The sequence below is a fragment of the Mandrillus leucophaeus genome, unplaced genomic scaffold (genome assembly GCF_000951045.1).
Source record: "Mandrillus leucophaeus isolate KB7577 unplaced genomic scaffold, Mleu.le_1.0 Scaffold11, whole genome shotgun sequence".
In the NCBI taxonomy this organism is placed as follows: Eukaryota; Metazoa; Chordata; class Mammalia; order Primates; family Cercopithecidae; genus Mandrillus; species Mandrillus leucophaeus.
Window position 1 is genome coordinate 2,587,496 of NW_012099209.1, and position 14,315 is coordinate 2,601,810.

Below are 14,315 nucleotides of genomic sequence, written 5' to 3' on the forward strand. Positions count from 1 at the left end.
CCTCCTAAGTTCAAACGATTCTCCTGCCTCAGCCTCCCAAACAGCTGGGATTACAAGCATGTGCCACCACGACCGGTTAATTTCTGAAATTTTTTTAGTAGAGACAGGGTTTCATCGTGTTGGTCAGGCTGGTCTCGAACTCCTGACCTCAGGTGATCCATCCGCCTTGGCCTCCCAAAGTGCTGGGATTACAGGCGTGAGCCACTGCACCCGACCTGGGGCTAGAGTTTTAGTTTTTAAGGGTTTTGGAGTGGGCTGAAGTGTGAAGGTCATTGCTTGGTGAAAGAGTGCAGGAGGTGAAGTCATAGACAGAAACTATTCTCACGCGAATTCCATTCCTCTGTGGGGTATTCACACTGGTGGGTGTCAGCAGTTAAGCTGGTATTCAGGATTTCAAAAACATCTTAAGTAATTATTTTAAAAAGTCTTATGATTCTAAGGTCGGAAATCCCATCTATAGCAAACGGTCAGTATCAGGTGTTGCAAGCAACTTAGTCACAAGGAAGTGGGTCAAAGTGCAGCCTGATTAATGCTTAATTATAACTAAATTTCTGTCCAGATTTTTTTTTTTCTTTTTTTTTTTGAGATAGAGTTTTGCTCTTGTTGCCCAGGCTGAAGTGCAATGGTGAGAACTCGGCTCACCGCAACCTCTGCCTCCCGGGTTCAAGAGATTCTCTTGCCTCAGCCTCCCGACTAACTGGGATTACAGGCATGTGCCACCAAGCCCGGCTAATTTTGTATATTTAGTAGAGACGGAGTTTCTCCATGTTGTTCAGGCTAGTCTAGAACTCCTGACCTCAGGTGGTCCGCGTGCCTCGGCCACCCAAAGTGCTGGGATTACAGGTGTGAGCCACGGTGCCCGGTGCAGAATTCTTTTTTTTAGAGACAAGATATTGCCTGCCGTCTTGCCCAGACTTGTCTCGAACTCCTGGGTTCAAGCAATCCACCCACCTCGGCCTCCCAAAGTGCTGAGATTATTGACATAAGCCACCACGCCTGGCCTCCAGAATTATGAATCCTGTGAGGATGGCTTCAAGGTGAGCGCTGAGCCAGACAAAAGGATGGGGTTTGGGAGCACCCTGCTTAGCCCTGGAAAGATAATGTTGGAGAAGACTTTCTGGAAGAGGGGCTTTTTGCACAGAGTTTTGAAGAATGAGTAGGAGTTCTCCAGATGAGAATGAATAACTGCAATAACCAGTTTATCAAGCGCTTCCTATGTGTCTGGCCCTGTGCTTTACTCCTCATTTGACCACCTCTCCAGTGAGAGTCTCAGTCCCTTTTTTCCTGGTGAGGAAACAAGCATGACAGAGAGGAATGACACATCAAGTTTGCCCTTCCTGGCTCCATCTATCCCGTTTTCCTCTGCTTCCTTTGTTTTTCACCATCTTTAGCCTTTGACCCCAACCAAAAAGAGAAGAGAGGAAATCCCATGGGCACAGACAGCCACTTCTTAAATTCCTGTCTGGAATTTTTCACACAGTAACAATGTCTTTTTTCCTCCAAACAGACTCCCAGGCTGGAATGGTGTCTTCATACTGAGGCCCAGAAACGTGCCCTAGCTTTACTAGGAGCGCCCCCACCTAAAGATCCTCCCCCTAAATACACCCCTAGACCCCGCCCAGCTGTGGCCACTAGAGTGTTTACTCTGCAGGCAGGGGGAGGAGGGCGGGACTGAGCAGGCGGAGACCGACACAGTCCGGGGACTATAAAGGCCGGTCCGGCAGCATCTGGTCAGTCCCAGCTCAGAGCTGCAACCAGCACAGCCATGCCCGGGCAAGAACTCAAGACACTGAATGGCTCTCAGATGCTCTTGGCGTTGCTTGTGCTCTTATGGCCGCCGCATGGGGGCGCCGTGTCTCTGGCCGAGGCGAGCCGCGCAAGTTTCCCGGGACCCTCAGACTTGCACTCCGAAGACTCCAGATTCCGAGAGTTGCGGAAACGCTACGAGGACCTGCTGACCAGGCTGCGGGCCAACCAGAGCTGGGAAGATTCAAACACCGACCTCATCCAGGCCCCTGAGGTCCGGATACTCACACCAGAAGGTAAGTGAAATCTTGGAGATCCCCTTCCACCCCAAGCAGCCCCCATATCTAGCCAGGGATTCCTCTTGTCTTGAAAAGCCCACACCTACCTTTGAGCCTCAGTTGCCCCGTCTGTGCCCTGGGTAGGAACGTCCTGGACCCCCTTGGGTCTGATGGGGTAGCTGATGCCTGATTTGCACCCACAACGTGGGAGGTTATAACCCGTTCCCAAATTGTAAATGGGGAAACTGAGGCACAGGGATGCCAGGGACCCTCCTGAATGTACACAGCACCTGGGAAACCTGGGGACGGGGTCGGGTGTGGGGTGTGGGCATGGTCCCTGACCTGGGCTGGGGCCAGGATCCAAGAGAAAGGATGGGGGTGTGGTGCATGGATAGAGGTTTGTGATGGGCAGAACCAGTTGGAGCTGGTCTGAATCTGATGCAATCGCTTGTCAAGGCACTGCTAAAGTCACATGCAACAAGTGACTTGTTAGGGGAGGAGAGTTATTTTCCCCATCTCTATGCCCTCCATGGGTAAATGCACTGAGGCACCAGGGGTGCAGGGCACCGGATGAGGTCTGGGCTGCGGTGGGACCCAGGAGGGGGCAGGCAGAGGGGCACACTCTTAGCTTGCCCTGACCCATCTGTGCTGTGTGACTCCAGGAAAACCTCTCACCCTTGCTGAGCCTGGCAACTAGGCCAAGACACCCTCAAACCCCAGTCTCTCTAACACTTGTACCAACCTGAGGGGCTGTGATTCCTAGAGGCTCAGTAGTCTGGAATGTGATGGGTTTGGTACTCTTCATTTCTCGGGATTACACCTGTAATCCCAGTACTTTGGGAGGCCGAAGTGGGAGCATCGCTTGAGGCCAGAACATTGCTGCCTGGGCAATATAGCGAGACCCCATCTCTACCAAAAAAGGTGTTTTTTTTTTTGTTTTTTGTTTTTTGAGACGGCGGCTCGCTCTGTCACCCAGGCTGGAGTGCAGTGGCCGGATCTCAGCTCACTGCAAGCTCCACCTCCCGGGTTTTACGCTATTCTCCTGCCTCAACCTCCGGAGTAGTTGGGACTATAGGCGTCCGCCACCACGCCCGGCTAATTTTTTGTATTTTTTAGTAGAGACGGAGTTTCACCAGGTTAGCCAGGATGGTCTCTATCTCCTGACCTCGTGACCCGCCCGTCTCGGCCTCCCAAAGTGCTGGGATTACAGGCTTGAGCCACCGCGCCCAGCACCAAAAAAGTTTTTTAAAAAAATTAGCCAGACATAATAGTGCGTGCCTGTAGTCTCAGTTATTCAGGAGGCTGAGGCGGGAGGATCACTTGAACCCAGGAGACTGAGGCTGCACTGAGCCATGCACTCCAGCCTGGGTAACAGCAAGACCATAATAAATAAATAAGTGAAGCAAGTGAGTTTTTGACTGCCAGAAGAAAAGCAGAGCCATGGTTGGAATCTTTGTCTGAATATCAGATATACATTAATTCCTTCAGGTATTTACTAAGCACCTATTGTGTGCCAGGCACAGTGTCAACCAAGCTGAGATTCTAAGCAGGGAATATGAATGACACACAAGGAAATAAAATAGGGTGCTTCCTATTTTAGGCAGGCTGGAAGGAGGAGGAGGAGCCAGCCATGCTGAGATTCAGGGGAGAAATGCTCCTTTTTTTTTTTTTTTTTTTTTTTTGAGAGGGAGTCTTCCTCTGTTGCCCAGGCTGGAGTGCAGTGGTGCGATCCTGGCTCACTGCAACCTCCACCGCCCCGATTCAAGCGATTCTCCTGCCTCAGCCTCCCGAGTAGCTGGGATCACAGGCGCCAGCCACCACGCCCGGCTAATTTTTTGGTATTTTTAGTAGAGTGGGCGTTTCACCATATTGGCCAGGCTGGTCCTGAACTCCTGACCTCAAGTGATCCGCCCGCATCGGCCTCCCAAAGTGTTGAGATTACAGGCGTGAGCCACAGCGCCCGGCCGGAGAAATGCTCTTGGTAGGGGAATAAACTTGTGCCAGCGCCGTGGTGAGATCCAGCTTGGCGTGTTAGGGGAAATGGGCACCCCCGTTCCTGGAAAACGGCAGGCCTGTGGGTGACCAGCTTCCCTATCTGTCTTCCCACAGTGCGGCTGGGATCTGGCGGCCACCTGCACCTGCGTATCTCCCGGGCCGTCCTGCCGGAGGGGCTCCCCGAGGCCTCCCGCATTCACCGGGCTCTGTTCCGGCTGTCCCCGACGGCGTCAAGGTCGTGGGACGTGACACGACCGCTGCGGCGTCAGCTCAGGCTTGCAAGACCGCAGGCGCCCGCGCTGCACCTGCGACTGTCGCCGCCGCCGTCGCAGTCGGACCAACTGCTGGTGAAGTCTTCGTCCGCACGGCCCCAGCTGGAGTTGCACTTGCGGCCGCGAGCCGCCAGGGGGCGCCGCAGAGCGCGTGCGCGCAACGGGGACCACTGTCCGCTCGGGCCCGGGCGCTGCTGCCGTCTGCACACTGTCCACGCGTCGCTGGAAGACCTGGGCTGGGCCGATTGGGTGCTGTCGCCACGGGAGGTGCAAGTGACCATGTGCATCGGCGCGTGCCCGAGCCAGTTCCGGGAGGCCAACATGCACGCGCAGATCAAGACGAACCTGCACCGCCTGAAGCCCGACACGGTGCCAGCTCCCTGCTGCGTGCCCGCCAGCTACAATCCCATGGTGCTCATTCAAAAGACTGACACCGGGGTGTCACTCCAGACCTATGACGACTTGTTAGCCAAAGACTGCCACTGCGTATGAGGAGCCCTGGTCCTTAGACTGTGCACCTGCCCTGGGGACACGACCTCAGTTGTCCTGGCCTGTGGAATGGGCTCAAGGGTCCTGAGACACCCGATTCCTGCCCAAACGGCTGTATTTATATATCTGCTATTTATTATTAATTTATTGGGGTGACCTTCCTGGGAACTGGGGGGCTGGTCTGATGGAACTGTGTATTTATTTAAAACTCTGGTGATAAAAATAAAGCTGTCTGAACCGCTCCCTGTGGTGTCCAGGATAAGGGAAGGTGACCTTGAGAAGATCCTCCTCTCCCTGGCTTCAGTTTCTCCAGGAGACCTTGGAGGGGGTGAGTGGAAAGGCTCAAGGAATGAGTGGCAAGGTGTACTTGGAGATGCCAGGCCATTGGAAGGTGCTTACGACACCTGTGGGCTCCAAGGGCAGCCTTGGCCATTCCTGACTCTCTGTCTCCATTTCTCTATCTCCCTGTTTCTGTTTCTTTTTTATTTTTACTTTTTTGAGATAGGGTCTCATTCTATTGCCCAGGCCAGAGTGCAGTGGCACAATCACAGCTCACTGCAGCCTCAACCACCCAGGCTCAATCGATCCTCCCACTTCAGCCACCTGAGTAGCTAGGACTACAGGCGCATGCCACCACGCCCAGCTAATTTTTGTATTTTTTGTAGAGACTGAGTTTCGCCAGGTTGCCCAGGCTGGTGTTTCTGTTTTGGAAACAGCTGAGACCTCATACCCTTTTAAGTCTCAGCTTCCCTCTATCTTGCCTCATTCCTCAGAACTTCTCTCTTTGGGGGCTGAGGCAGAGGTATCTGTCTCTCTCTCTGTCTCTATTACCATCCTATTTTCTCTCCCAAGTTGGGAGTCATCTTTCCAAACACAGGCAGCTCAGAGGCAAGTCTATCTGCCACTAAGTGCTTTGTTTTGTGGCACTGTCCTCAACCTGAGCGGTGAATCCCATCACCCCTCCTGTTTGTGGCACTTCCATGTTAGTGACACCTCATTCTTTCATATATAAAGAGCAGGGAGGAACAAATAAGTTGTGAAGAATATTTTCATGCGCACCACATCTCCCAGGTTATATATACTTCCGGTTTAGGATCTTGGAATCCCGAGGTGTGCTGAGTCCAGCCCCCTCCCCACACCAAACTGCCTGCCCACCCTGAATCTCTGAGAGGAATGGCGATGGGTGTCTTCCGGGACAGAGTACCCACTTCCAGCAGTGAAGTGTATCTGCTGGGAATGCCACCACCCAGAGGCCAACCTGAATGACTGCAGGTTCTCCTTAACGTATTCAGTGAGTGCTCACTTTATGCCAGGCCCGGGACACAGCAGTAAGAAGACACACAAGAACCACCCCACTTTGTGGAGCTCGGTTGAGTGAAGGGGACAAATGAGTAAATCCTAAGAAAGTAGTTGATTGCAGTAAGATTTGTGCTGGGGATTCGATCCATCAGCTCATTAGTGAATGGAGGCAGAGGTGATCTAGATAGTTGGATGGGGAGGCCTCCCTGGGGAGGTCCCATTTGAGCTGAGACCTGGAGGAAGAAAAGCAGTCAGGGAGCCAGCAGTTGAGGGTGGACATTGCAAGTAAATGCAAACAGCAAGTGTAAAGACCCTGCGACGGGAGCAGGCTCACTTCAGTCACAGCAAAGCTGGTGAAAATGGGCACCTAGGAGGCTTCAAAATTAAACTCAATACCAAAAGACAGCAGATGGCATTACTGAGTCTTTCCCCAAACAACAGCTGCTGTCTTTGTAAGGTACAGTGCTGGGCCTGTGCCTTCTTTGTGCCTCTCCAGGCTCTTGCAGAAGTTGGTCCACCCACCCAGCATGCCCTTTTCTCTCCAATTCTCAAACTCCTATGCATCCTTCAAAACCCACTGCAGATTCCCCTCTTATGTGCAGCCTTATTCAAACTCATTCAATTGTCTCCATGTGGGGACTGTGCCCCCATTCTTCCCTTTGGCCCAGGCTTGATCTCCCAGGACTGAGGGTACTTGTCTCTAGTTCTATCTCCTCCAGATTGGAGGATCGGGTAGGGACCAGCTGATAGGAAACCCAGCTGAGTCATGAGCCTGAAAAAACTCTTGAAATACAGACGTCTGTGAGTCATTAACTCTGCCTGAGAAGAAACCAGGGACAGCTTCTCAGAGGAGGCGGCATTGCACCAGGGTCTTGAAGGATTTTCTCAGAATATTAGAACTAAAGCAATATATATACATTTTTATTTTGGGGGTGGTGTGGGCTGCACTGGGGGCCGAACCTGGAGATCAGGAACCTGGGAAGGGGCCCTGAGAGGGGCAGAAGGGAGGAATGTGGTCGGGCACGGTGGCCACACCTATAATCCCAGCACTTCGGGAGGCCGAGGTGGGCAGATCACTTGAGGTCAGGAGTTCGAGACCAGCCTAGCCAACATGGCGAAACCCCGTCTCTATTAAAAATACAAAAATTAGCTGGGCATTGTGGCAGGTGCCTGTAATCCCAGTTACTTGGGAGGCTGAGGCAGGAGAATCACTTGAACCCGGGAGGCGGAGGTTGCAGTGAGCCGAGATCGCACCACTGCACTCCAGCCTGGGTGACAGAGTGAGACTCGGACTCAAAAACAAACTAACAAACAAAACAACAACAACAAAAACCAAAACAAAACAGGGATGGGAGGTGGGGAGCAATTTGGGAGTCTCAGATGGAGACTTGCTCTTAGAACTCAAAAATCCCCACCTTGAGGAACCCACTCACCCTGAGCCAGCAGCCTCATCAGCCTCAAAGCATTTATTGAGCACTGCCTGAGCATCCACAGGAGGATGACGACAGGATTCACACAGTGACCCTCCTGTCCCCTTGTTGGGGGTCTCTCCTCTTCCCCCTCTAGGAGCCGAGCGGGCTGAGGAGCGGCATAGGGGACAGGGAGGGGGCGGCAGAGCTTCCTGGGGCCTCAAGGATCCTTTCCTGTCCCCATTCTTCAGATGGGGAAACTGACGCCCGGGAGGAGTTAGGATGCCCTGAGGCACCCAGCAGGGACTGAAGGGGGTCTGGGTGGAGGTTGGGACATCTTAGGCTCTGCGCCCAGGGATCACGTACTCCTCTTCATCCATCGGGGCCTGGCCCAGTGCCTGCAGGTTACAGTAGACAGGCTGGGAGGCCAGGTCGATGTCCTTGTAGTTCATGTAAAAGTCATTGTCCTCTGAAGGGTGAGCCCTGGGGGTACACACAGACCAGGGGTAAGTGAGGGAGGGGGAGGACTCAGGGGACAGGCACATGAGCTTTGAGAAAGTTCCAAGTGGGCCAGGTACTCTGGCTCACGCCTGTAATCCAGCACTTTGGGAGGCTGAGGTGGGTAGATCACCAGAGGTCAGGAGTTCAAGACCAGCCTGGGCAACATGATGAAACCCCTGTCTCTACTAAAAATACAAAAATCAGCCAGGCATGGTGGTACATGCCTGTAGTCCTAGCTACTTGGGAGGCTGAGGCAGGAGAATCGCCTGAACCCAGGAGGTAGAGGTTGCAGTGAGCTGAGATTGTGCCATTGCACTCCAGCCTGGGAGACACAGCGAGACTCTGTCTTAGAAGATTAAAAAAAAAAAAAAAAAGCTTCAGAGTGGCTCAGTCTACCCCGAATATTTACATATGGGGAAACTGTGGCACGGGGTAGTTCTGATTCCCAGCTAGCCCCACCTCTCTCTGAGGAGTGGGAGGGGAGTGATTTAGAGAAGGTTCTGTGGGTGGAACGCTGTGGTCGGAGGACCCTGAACCCTTTTTCCTTCCTTAAAAATGAGATAGCAGCCAGGCACGATGACTCACGCCTGTAATCCCAGCACTTTGGGAGGCCAAGGCAGAAGATCTGCCTGAGGTCAGGAGTTTGATCTGCTTGAGGCCAGAGCCACTGGGCCATCCTGGGCAGCATGGTGAGACCCCATCTCCACAAAAAATAAAAAAAATTATTCGGGCGTGGTGCCATGCGCTTGGAGTCCCAGCGACTCGGGAGGCTGAGATGGGAGGATCGCTTGAGCCTGGGAGGTCAAGACTGCAGTGAGCCGTGACCACGCCACTGTACCGCAGCCTGGGTGACAGAGGGAGACCCTGTCTCAAAAAAACAAAAATTGAGGTAGCTGTTCGTTATTACATTAAAATCTAAATTTTTGTTTCCTCTTGAAAAATCGGAAGCTCTGGCCACATCAGTCACATGCACACAAGTGGCTGCACCACACTGTCTGCTCCTTCCGATGGGAAATATTTTCCACACCGAAGCAACTGACTTTGTGGCCCTCATACATAAAAGCAAGTCTCTGGGCCTCAGTTTCTGCATCTATAGAATTGGCCACGGAGCAGGGAGCTACTTAGGAATATTTGTTAAGGCCAGCAAGATCCCCAGAGAACTTTCCTGCCTCCTGAACATTCTAATTCCAACCCAGCTCCTCTTGTAAAAAGGGCCACTGGCCCGGGTGCGGTGGCTCACGCCTATAATCCAAGCACTTTGGGAGGCCAAGATGGGCAGATCACCTGAGGTCAGGAGTTCAAGACCAGCCTGGCCAACACGGCAAAACCTCGTCTCTACTAAAATTAGCCGGGCACGGTGGCAGGCGCCTGCAATCCCAGCTACTCAGGAGGCTGAGATAGGAGGATATGCAGGATGCAGGAGAATCGCTTGAACCCAGGAGGTGAAGGTTGCAGTGAGCCAAGATCGTGCCATTGCACTCTAGTCTGGGCAATAGAGTGGAAAAAAAAAAAAAAGAAAAGAAAAAAAAGGGCAAAATGGCCACTTTGGGTATATAGCATCTATCAGTCAATTATACTCTAGTATGAATTGCCCACCAACACCTAAGGGGTTGTGGGGGGACGAACAGGACTGGGACGCAGGGTTCCTGTCCTGCCTTTTTTGACTGGCTATGTGATCTTGGACAAGTCATTTCCCTGCCTCCCAGAGCCTCCATGTCTGTAAGTGTCAGATGCAGGGTGGAAATGACACAGTCAATTCTAAACACAGTGTTTCTGGAGGCCAGGTACATAAAAGAGGCTGATCCGGAAGCCTTGGGGATAGGGAGGCCACGGTGAACATCGGAGCACAAGCTGCTTTTGTGAGTCCAGTGTCTTCAACACCCTGCCTCAGATCATTTCTGCTTTCGAGTCATGTTTACATCTGCTTTGCATATTTTCTTCTTTCTTACCGACAGTCTTCCAATGGCCTCTCCACCTCCTGGCACAGACTCTGCTGCCCAAACAGCCGTGGCTGTGGCCCCTTCCTGCTTGGCCTTCCCTGTTCCCCTCAGGCCTCAGCTTTCAAGTCATCCCTTCTCAAAAACCATTCACAGCAAATTCTCTGTTCTTTCCCGCCTCTGGGTCTCTGCCCCTGAGGGTCCCGCCCCTTGAAATTCCCTCCACTCCCTTTTCCAACCTAGAGAAGTTTTTCTTTTCTTCTTCCTCTTTTTTTTTTTTGAGACGGAGTCTCACTCTGTCACCCAGGCTGGAGTATAGTAGCGCGATCTGGGCTCACTGCAACCTCCACCTCCTGGGTTCAAGTGATTCTTCCTGCCTCAGCCTCCCAAGTAGCTGGGATTACAGGTACCCACCACCATGCCCGGCTGATTTTTGTATTTTTAGTAGAGACAGGGTTTCACCATATTGGCCAGGCTGGTCTCGAACTCCTGACCTCGTGATCCTCCCGCCTCGGCCTCCCAAAACACTGGGGTTACAGGCATGAGCCACCGTGCCCAGCCTAATTTTTGTATTTTTTAGTAGAGATAGGGTTTCACCATGTTGGTCAGGCTGGTCTTGAGGTCCTGACCACTGACCACCTGGGCCTCAAAAAGTGCTGGGATTACAGGCATGAGCCACTGCACCCTACTCCAACCTAGAAAAGTTCAACTCATTTGTCTAAGCCCAGCAAAATCATCTAGAAACTGGCAGCGGTGGCTCACACCCATAATCCCAGCACTTTGGGAGGCTGAGACATGAGGATCACTTGAGGCCAAGAGTTTGAGACCAGCCCGAGAAACATAGCAAGACCCCTATCTCTACGAAAAATACAAAAATTATTTGGGTGTGGTGGCAGGTGCCTGTGGTCCCAGCTACTCTGGAGACTGAGGCAGGAGGATCACTTGAGGCCAGGAGTTTGAGGCTGCACTGATCTGTGATCGCGCCACTGCATTCCAGCCTGGGCAACAGAATGAGACTGTCTCAAAAAAAAAAAAAAAAAAAGGTCATCTAGTGGTGATGGGACTTTGTAGGGCACCTCCTTAGCATCTCATGTGTGTCATGGGGAAAGGGAGGGCTGTCCCCATTCTACGGAGACAGAAATGGAGGTTCAGAGACAGCCTTGGGTCACACGGGACCTGGGCCTATGCTGCTGACCGCCACCGCAGAGCCCCAACTCCATTGAAGCAGTTGCCTCCTGTCTCCCCATCCTTGGCCGCCAGAAACTGGGTTTACAGGTCATGAGGGGGAAGCTTGTCCCATATATGGGAACTCATTTAATTTTTACCCCCAACACACTATGATGGGGACTATAGTTCTCCCTCGTTTTACTTTATTTTACTGATTTTATTTTTGAGATTGAGTCTCACTCTGTCACCCAGGCTGGAGTGCAGTGGCACGAACTCTGCTCACTGCAACCTCTGACTCCCAGGTTCAAGCAATTCTCTTGCCTCAGCCTCCTGAGCAGCTGGGACCTCAGGTGCTTGACACCATACCCGGCTAATTTTTGTATTTTTAGTACAGACGGGGTTTCACCGTGTTGGCCGGGCTGGTCTCGAACTCCTGACTTCAAGTGATCCGCCTGCCTTGGCCTCCCAAAGAGATAGGGTTACAGGTGTGAGCCACCACATCCAGTCCTCTACCCATTTTATAGGTGAGGAGACTGAGGCTCAGAGAAGTAAAGCTACTCACCTAAGATCCCACAGCCTGCAAGCAGCAGAGCTGGGATTTGAACCCCGGCCATCTGGGTGTGGAGCCTTACTATTCACCACTTTGACAGGTGTCTCTATGGGTTACTTACCCTTGTTCAGCCCACTGGTGCTCGGCTGCTGGCTGGCCCACAAACATGTTCTCATAGTCAGGAGTGGAGGGGCGGGGTGGCGTGACCACTTGGGGCTTGGGGGTGCTCCGGCTGCCATACCGTGGTTGCAAGCCTAAACTGGGCTTGGGCCTATCCTGAGCGGGCCAGGGCTTGTCCAGGTCCCGGCTCCTGGCCGCTCGGCATCGCCAGAGTCTCCAGGCCAGCACGGGGCCAGCGATGGCAAGTCCGAGAAGCAGGCACCCGCTGACTGCCACTGCCCCAATGGTTGCAGGGGCCAGGCCGGGGGCGCAGCTGACCTCCAGGAAAGCAGAGAGGTTGTGCTGGAAGCTGGTTGTGTCCCAGCAGAGCAGAGGCTTCTGGCCAGAGCAGTTGTCTCGCCGGACCTCGTGCCAGGACTCCAGGGCACAGCTGCAGTCAGCCCTCAGGTCAAGGTCACAGCGGGCAGCCAGCGCCCCATCCACACGGGACAGCGGGTTGTGTAGCACGTTCAGGACCTCAAGCTTCTGCAGGTGGGCAAAGAAGGTCACTGGAAGCTCTCGCAGGCCGTTCCCAGACAGGTCAAGGAGAAGCACGTTGCTGGCCCGCAGAGACTGGTTGAGGGGCAGGCTCAGGCCACGGCCACTGAAATTCAGGCACGTGGCACTGAACTCCGTGTTCCAGTCCACATCCGTGGAGGGCATGGTGCATGACGATTCCTGGCTGTCTGACTCCTGCAGCAGCAGCGGCAACAGCAGCGTCCATGCCAGGGTGCCCCCCATTCAAGCAACCTACATAGAGACACCGGAATCCTAGCCCTGACCTCAGCCCTGTGGTCGCCCTTGCCTCCACCGCTAGTGTTTATGATTATACCTTAGACCAGTTCAAGCCGCCACTGAAATGGTACAACGCAGCCCCAGTCTGGTTGCCTCCTTTGGCTGCTGGGCTGCCTCAGTCTCCCCTTCTGGGAAATGGGTAGGTAACCCCAGTGCCTAGCGGGCTTGGAAGGCGAGGAAGAGACCCGGCCCAGTTAACCCTTTCTTCTACGTCCTGAACATTTGGGGCGCCCTCGTTGGCCAGGACGGGACCCTATGCAAATAAGCGGTTGTCTCGGAAACGGCCCCGCCCCTTGGTCCCGCTCCTAGTATCTCCCAGAACCGCGGGTCCTGGGAAGTGCTGGGATAGCGGGGAGTGGGGGCTGCTGAGAGGGTCCTCCCAGGTCTGATTTGCAGTCCCTGCACAGGTGCAAGTTCTAGAACCTCAGTCCTACCTTTTTGGTCCCACTGCCACGCTTTTGCCTCGGTGGTGCTGGAAAAGCGACGGCGCCCAGAGGCTGCGTCCTGGCCCACCTGGACACGGGGGCCGCAATGGCCAGCACCCTCCGCAGCGCTGCTGGGGTCGCCGGCGTTCCTCTGGCTCTGCACCCAGCGACTCAGGGGGAAGAGGAACTAGTATCTGGGTGGAGTGCAGAGGGGAAGAATGAAGACAGAGATCCGCCCCCTTGCAGGGCCTCAAGGTTCTCATGAGAGGTGGATGGAGGGCAAGGGGGAGGGGTGGCCCAGGGTCCCGCTTCCCTCTTGCTAGAACCCAGTGACTTCATGTCCTCTATTAGCACCGCAACCGACAGCCACCTCATCAATTCGCTTCTCGATCTCAGCTCAGTTGGCTCCCAGCTCATGCAGTCATTTATTCATTCAACAAACATCACCCACCCTGGGCCCCCAAGAGGCCTCAGCCCTGACCAGGTCCTCAAGGAGCTATCTTAAGAGAGGACAGATTGGCGGGGCGTGGTGGCTCAAGCCTGTAATCCCAGCACTTTGGGAGGCCGAGACGGGTGGATCACGAGGTCAGGAGATCGAGACCATCCTGGCTAACACGGTGAAACCCCATCTCTACTAAAAAATACAAAAAACTAGCCGGGCGAGGTGGCGGGCGCCTGTAGTCCCAGCTACTCGGGAGGCTGAGGCAGGAGAATGGCGTGAACCCGGGAGGCGGAGCTTGCAGTGAGCCGAGATCCGGCCACTGCACTCCAGCCTGGGCGACAGAGCGAGACTCCGTCTCAAAAAAAAAAAAAAAAAGAGAGGACAGAGTTGGACATAGACACTCATAGTCCCATGCAGTCAAGGAAGGTCGAGAGGGAAAGACAGGGTCCTAGAAGGCTTCCTGGAGGAGGAGGCATTACCGATGGGGCTTCAACACATGAGTAGGAGTTCACCAAGATTCCTCAAACCTATAATTGGCTCTCCAAGCTCCTCCCAGTCCCTCCCACTGAGTTCTTGCAAAATGGCACCTCTGTGCTAGAGAGGACAGTGAGGAGGGCTCCCAGCAACTTGAGAAAATGTAGCTGGCTGGGACAGCATGGTTAGGAGTGGAGAGGATAGAAGGAATTGGTGGCAGGGGAAGAGGTCCATGTGGAGCCAAGACAGGTGTGTGGGCAGAGGGGCACTGGCTCAAGAATTCCCTCTGGAGTGAGCCTGGTGTCTGGGGTGGGCAACATGGGGAGGAGGCTGAGGTTCCAGAAGCAGACGGGGGCCTGAGGCAGACTGGAGGGTTA

At 53.7% G+C, this 14,315-nt stretch overlaps 2 protein-coding genes across 3 annotated transcripts in view; one reads left to right on the top strand and one right to left on the bottom strand.

The window, feature by feature from the left end:
* The window catches only part of GDF15 (growth differentiation factor 15), a 6,652-nt gene extending 1,634 nt beyond the window's left edge, over positions 1-5,018 (top strand). Inside the window, exons 2-3 of the mRNA XM_011990318.1 lie at positions 1,508-2,042; positions 4,134-5,018. Of these exons, the coding sequence (XP_011845708.1) occupies positions 1,766-2,042; positions 4,134-4,783 (927 nt within the window). The 5' untranslated portion in view covers positions 1,508-1,765 and the 3' untranslated portion in view covers positions 4,784-5,018. The remainder of the gene's footprint in view (positions 1-1,507; positions 2,043-4,133) is intronic.
* A 1,961-nt stretch (positions 5,019-6,979) lies between these two features.
* LRRC25 (leucine rich repeat containing 25) lies at positions 6,980-13,189 on the bottom strand. Of its 2 annotated transcripts, XM_011990338.1 has the most exons (3): positions 13,032-13,168; positions 11,765-12,656; positions 6,980-7,971 (listed from the first exon to the last, which is right to left on the bottom strand). In XM_011990338.1, the coding sequence occupies exons 2-3, from the start codon at positions 12,541-12,543 to the stop codon at positions 7,827-7,829; spliced, it is 924 nt and encodes a 307-aa protein (XP_011845728.1). In that variant the 5' UTR covers positions 12,544-12,656; positions 13,032-13,168; the 3' UTR covers positions 6,980-7,826. The 2 variants fall into 2 exon arrangements, with proteins under 2 accessions (XP_011845728.1, XP_011845720.1); XM_011990330.1 differs by having other exon boundaries at positions 11,765-13,189.
* Between the last annotated feature and the right edge of the window lie 1,126 nt (positions 13,190-14,315).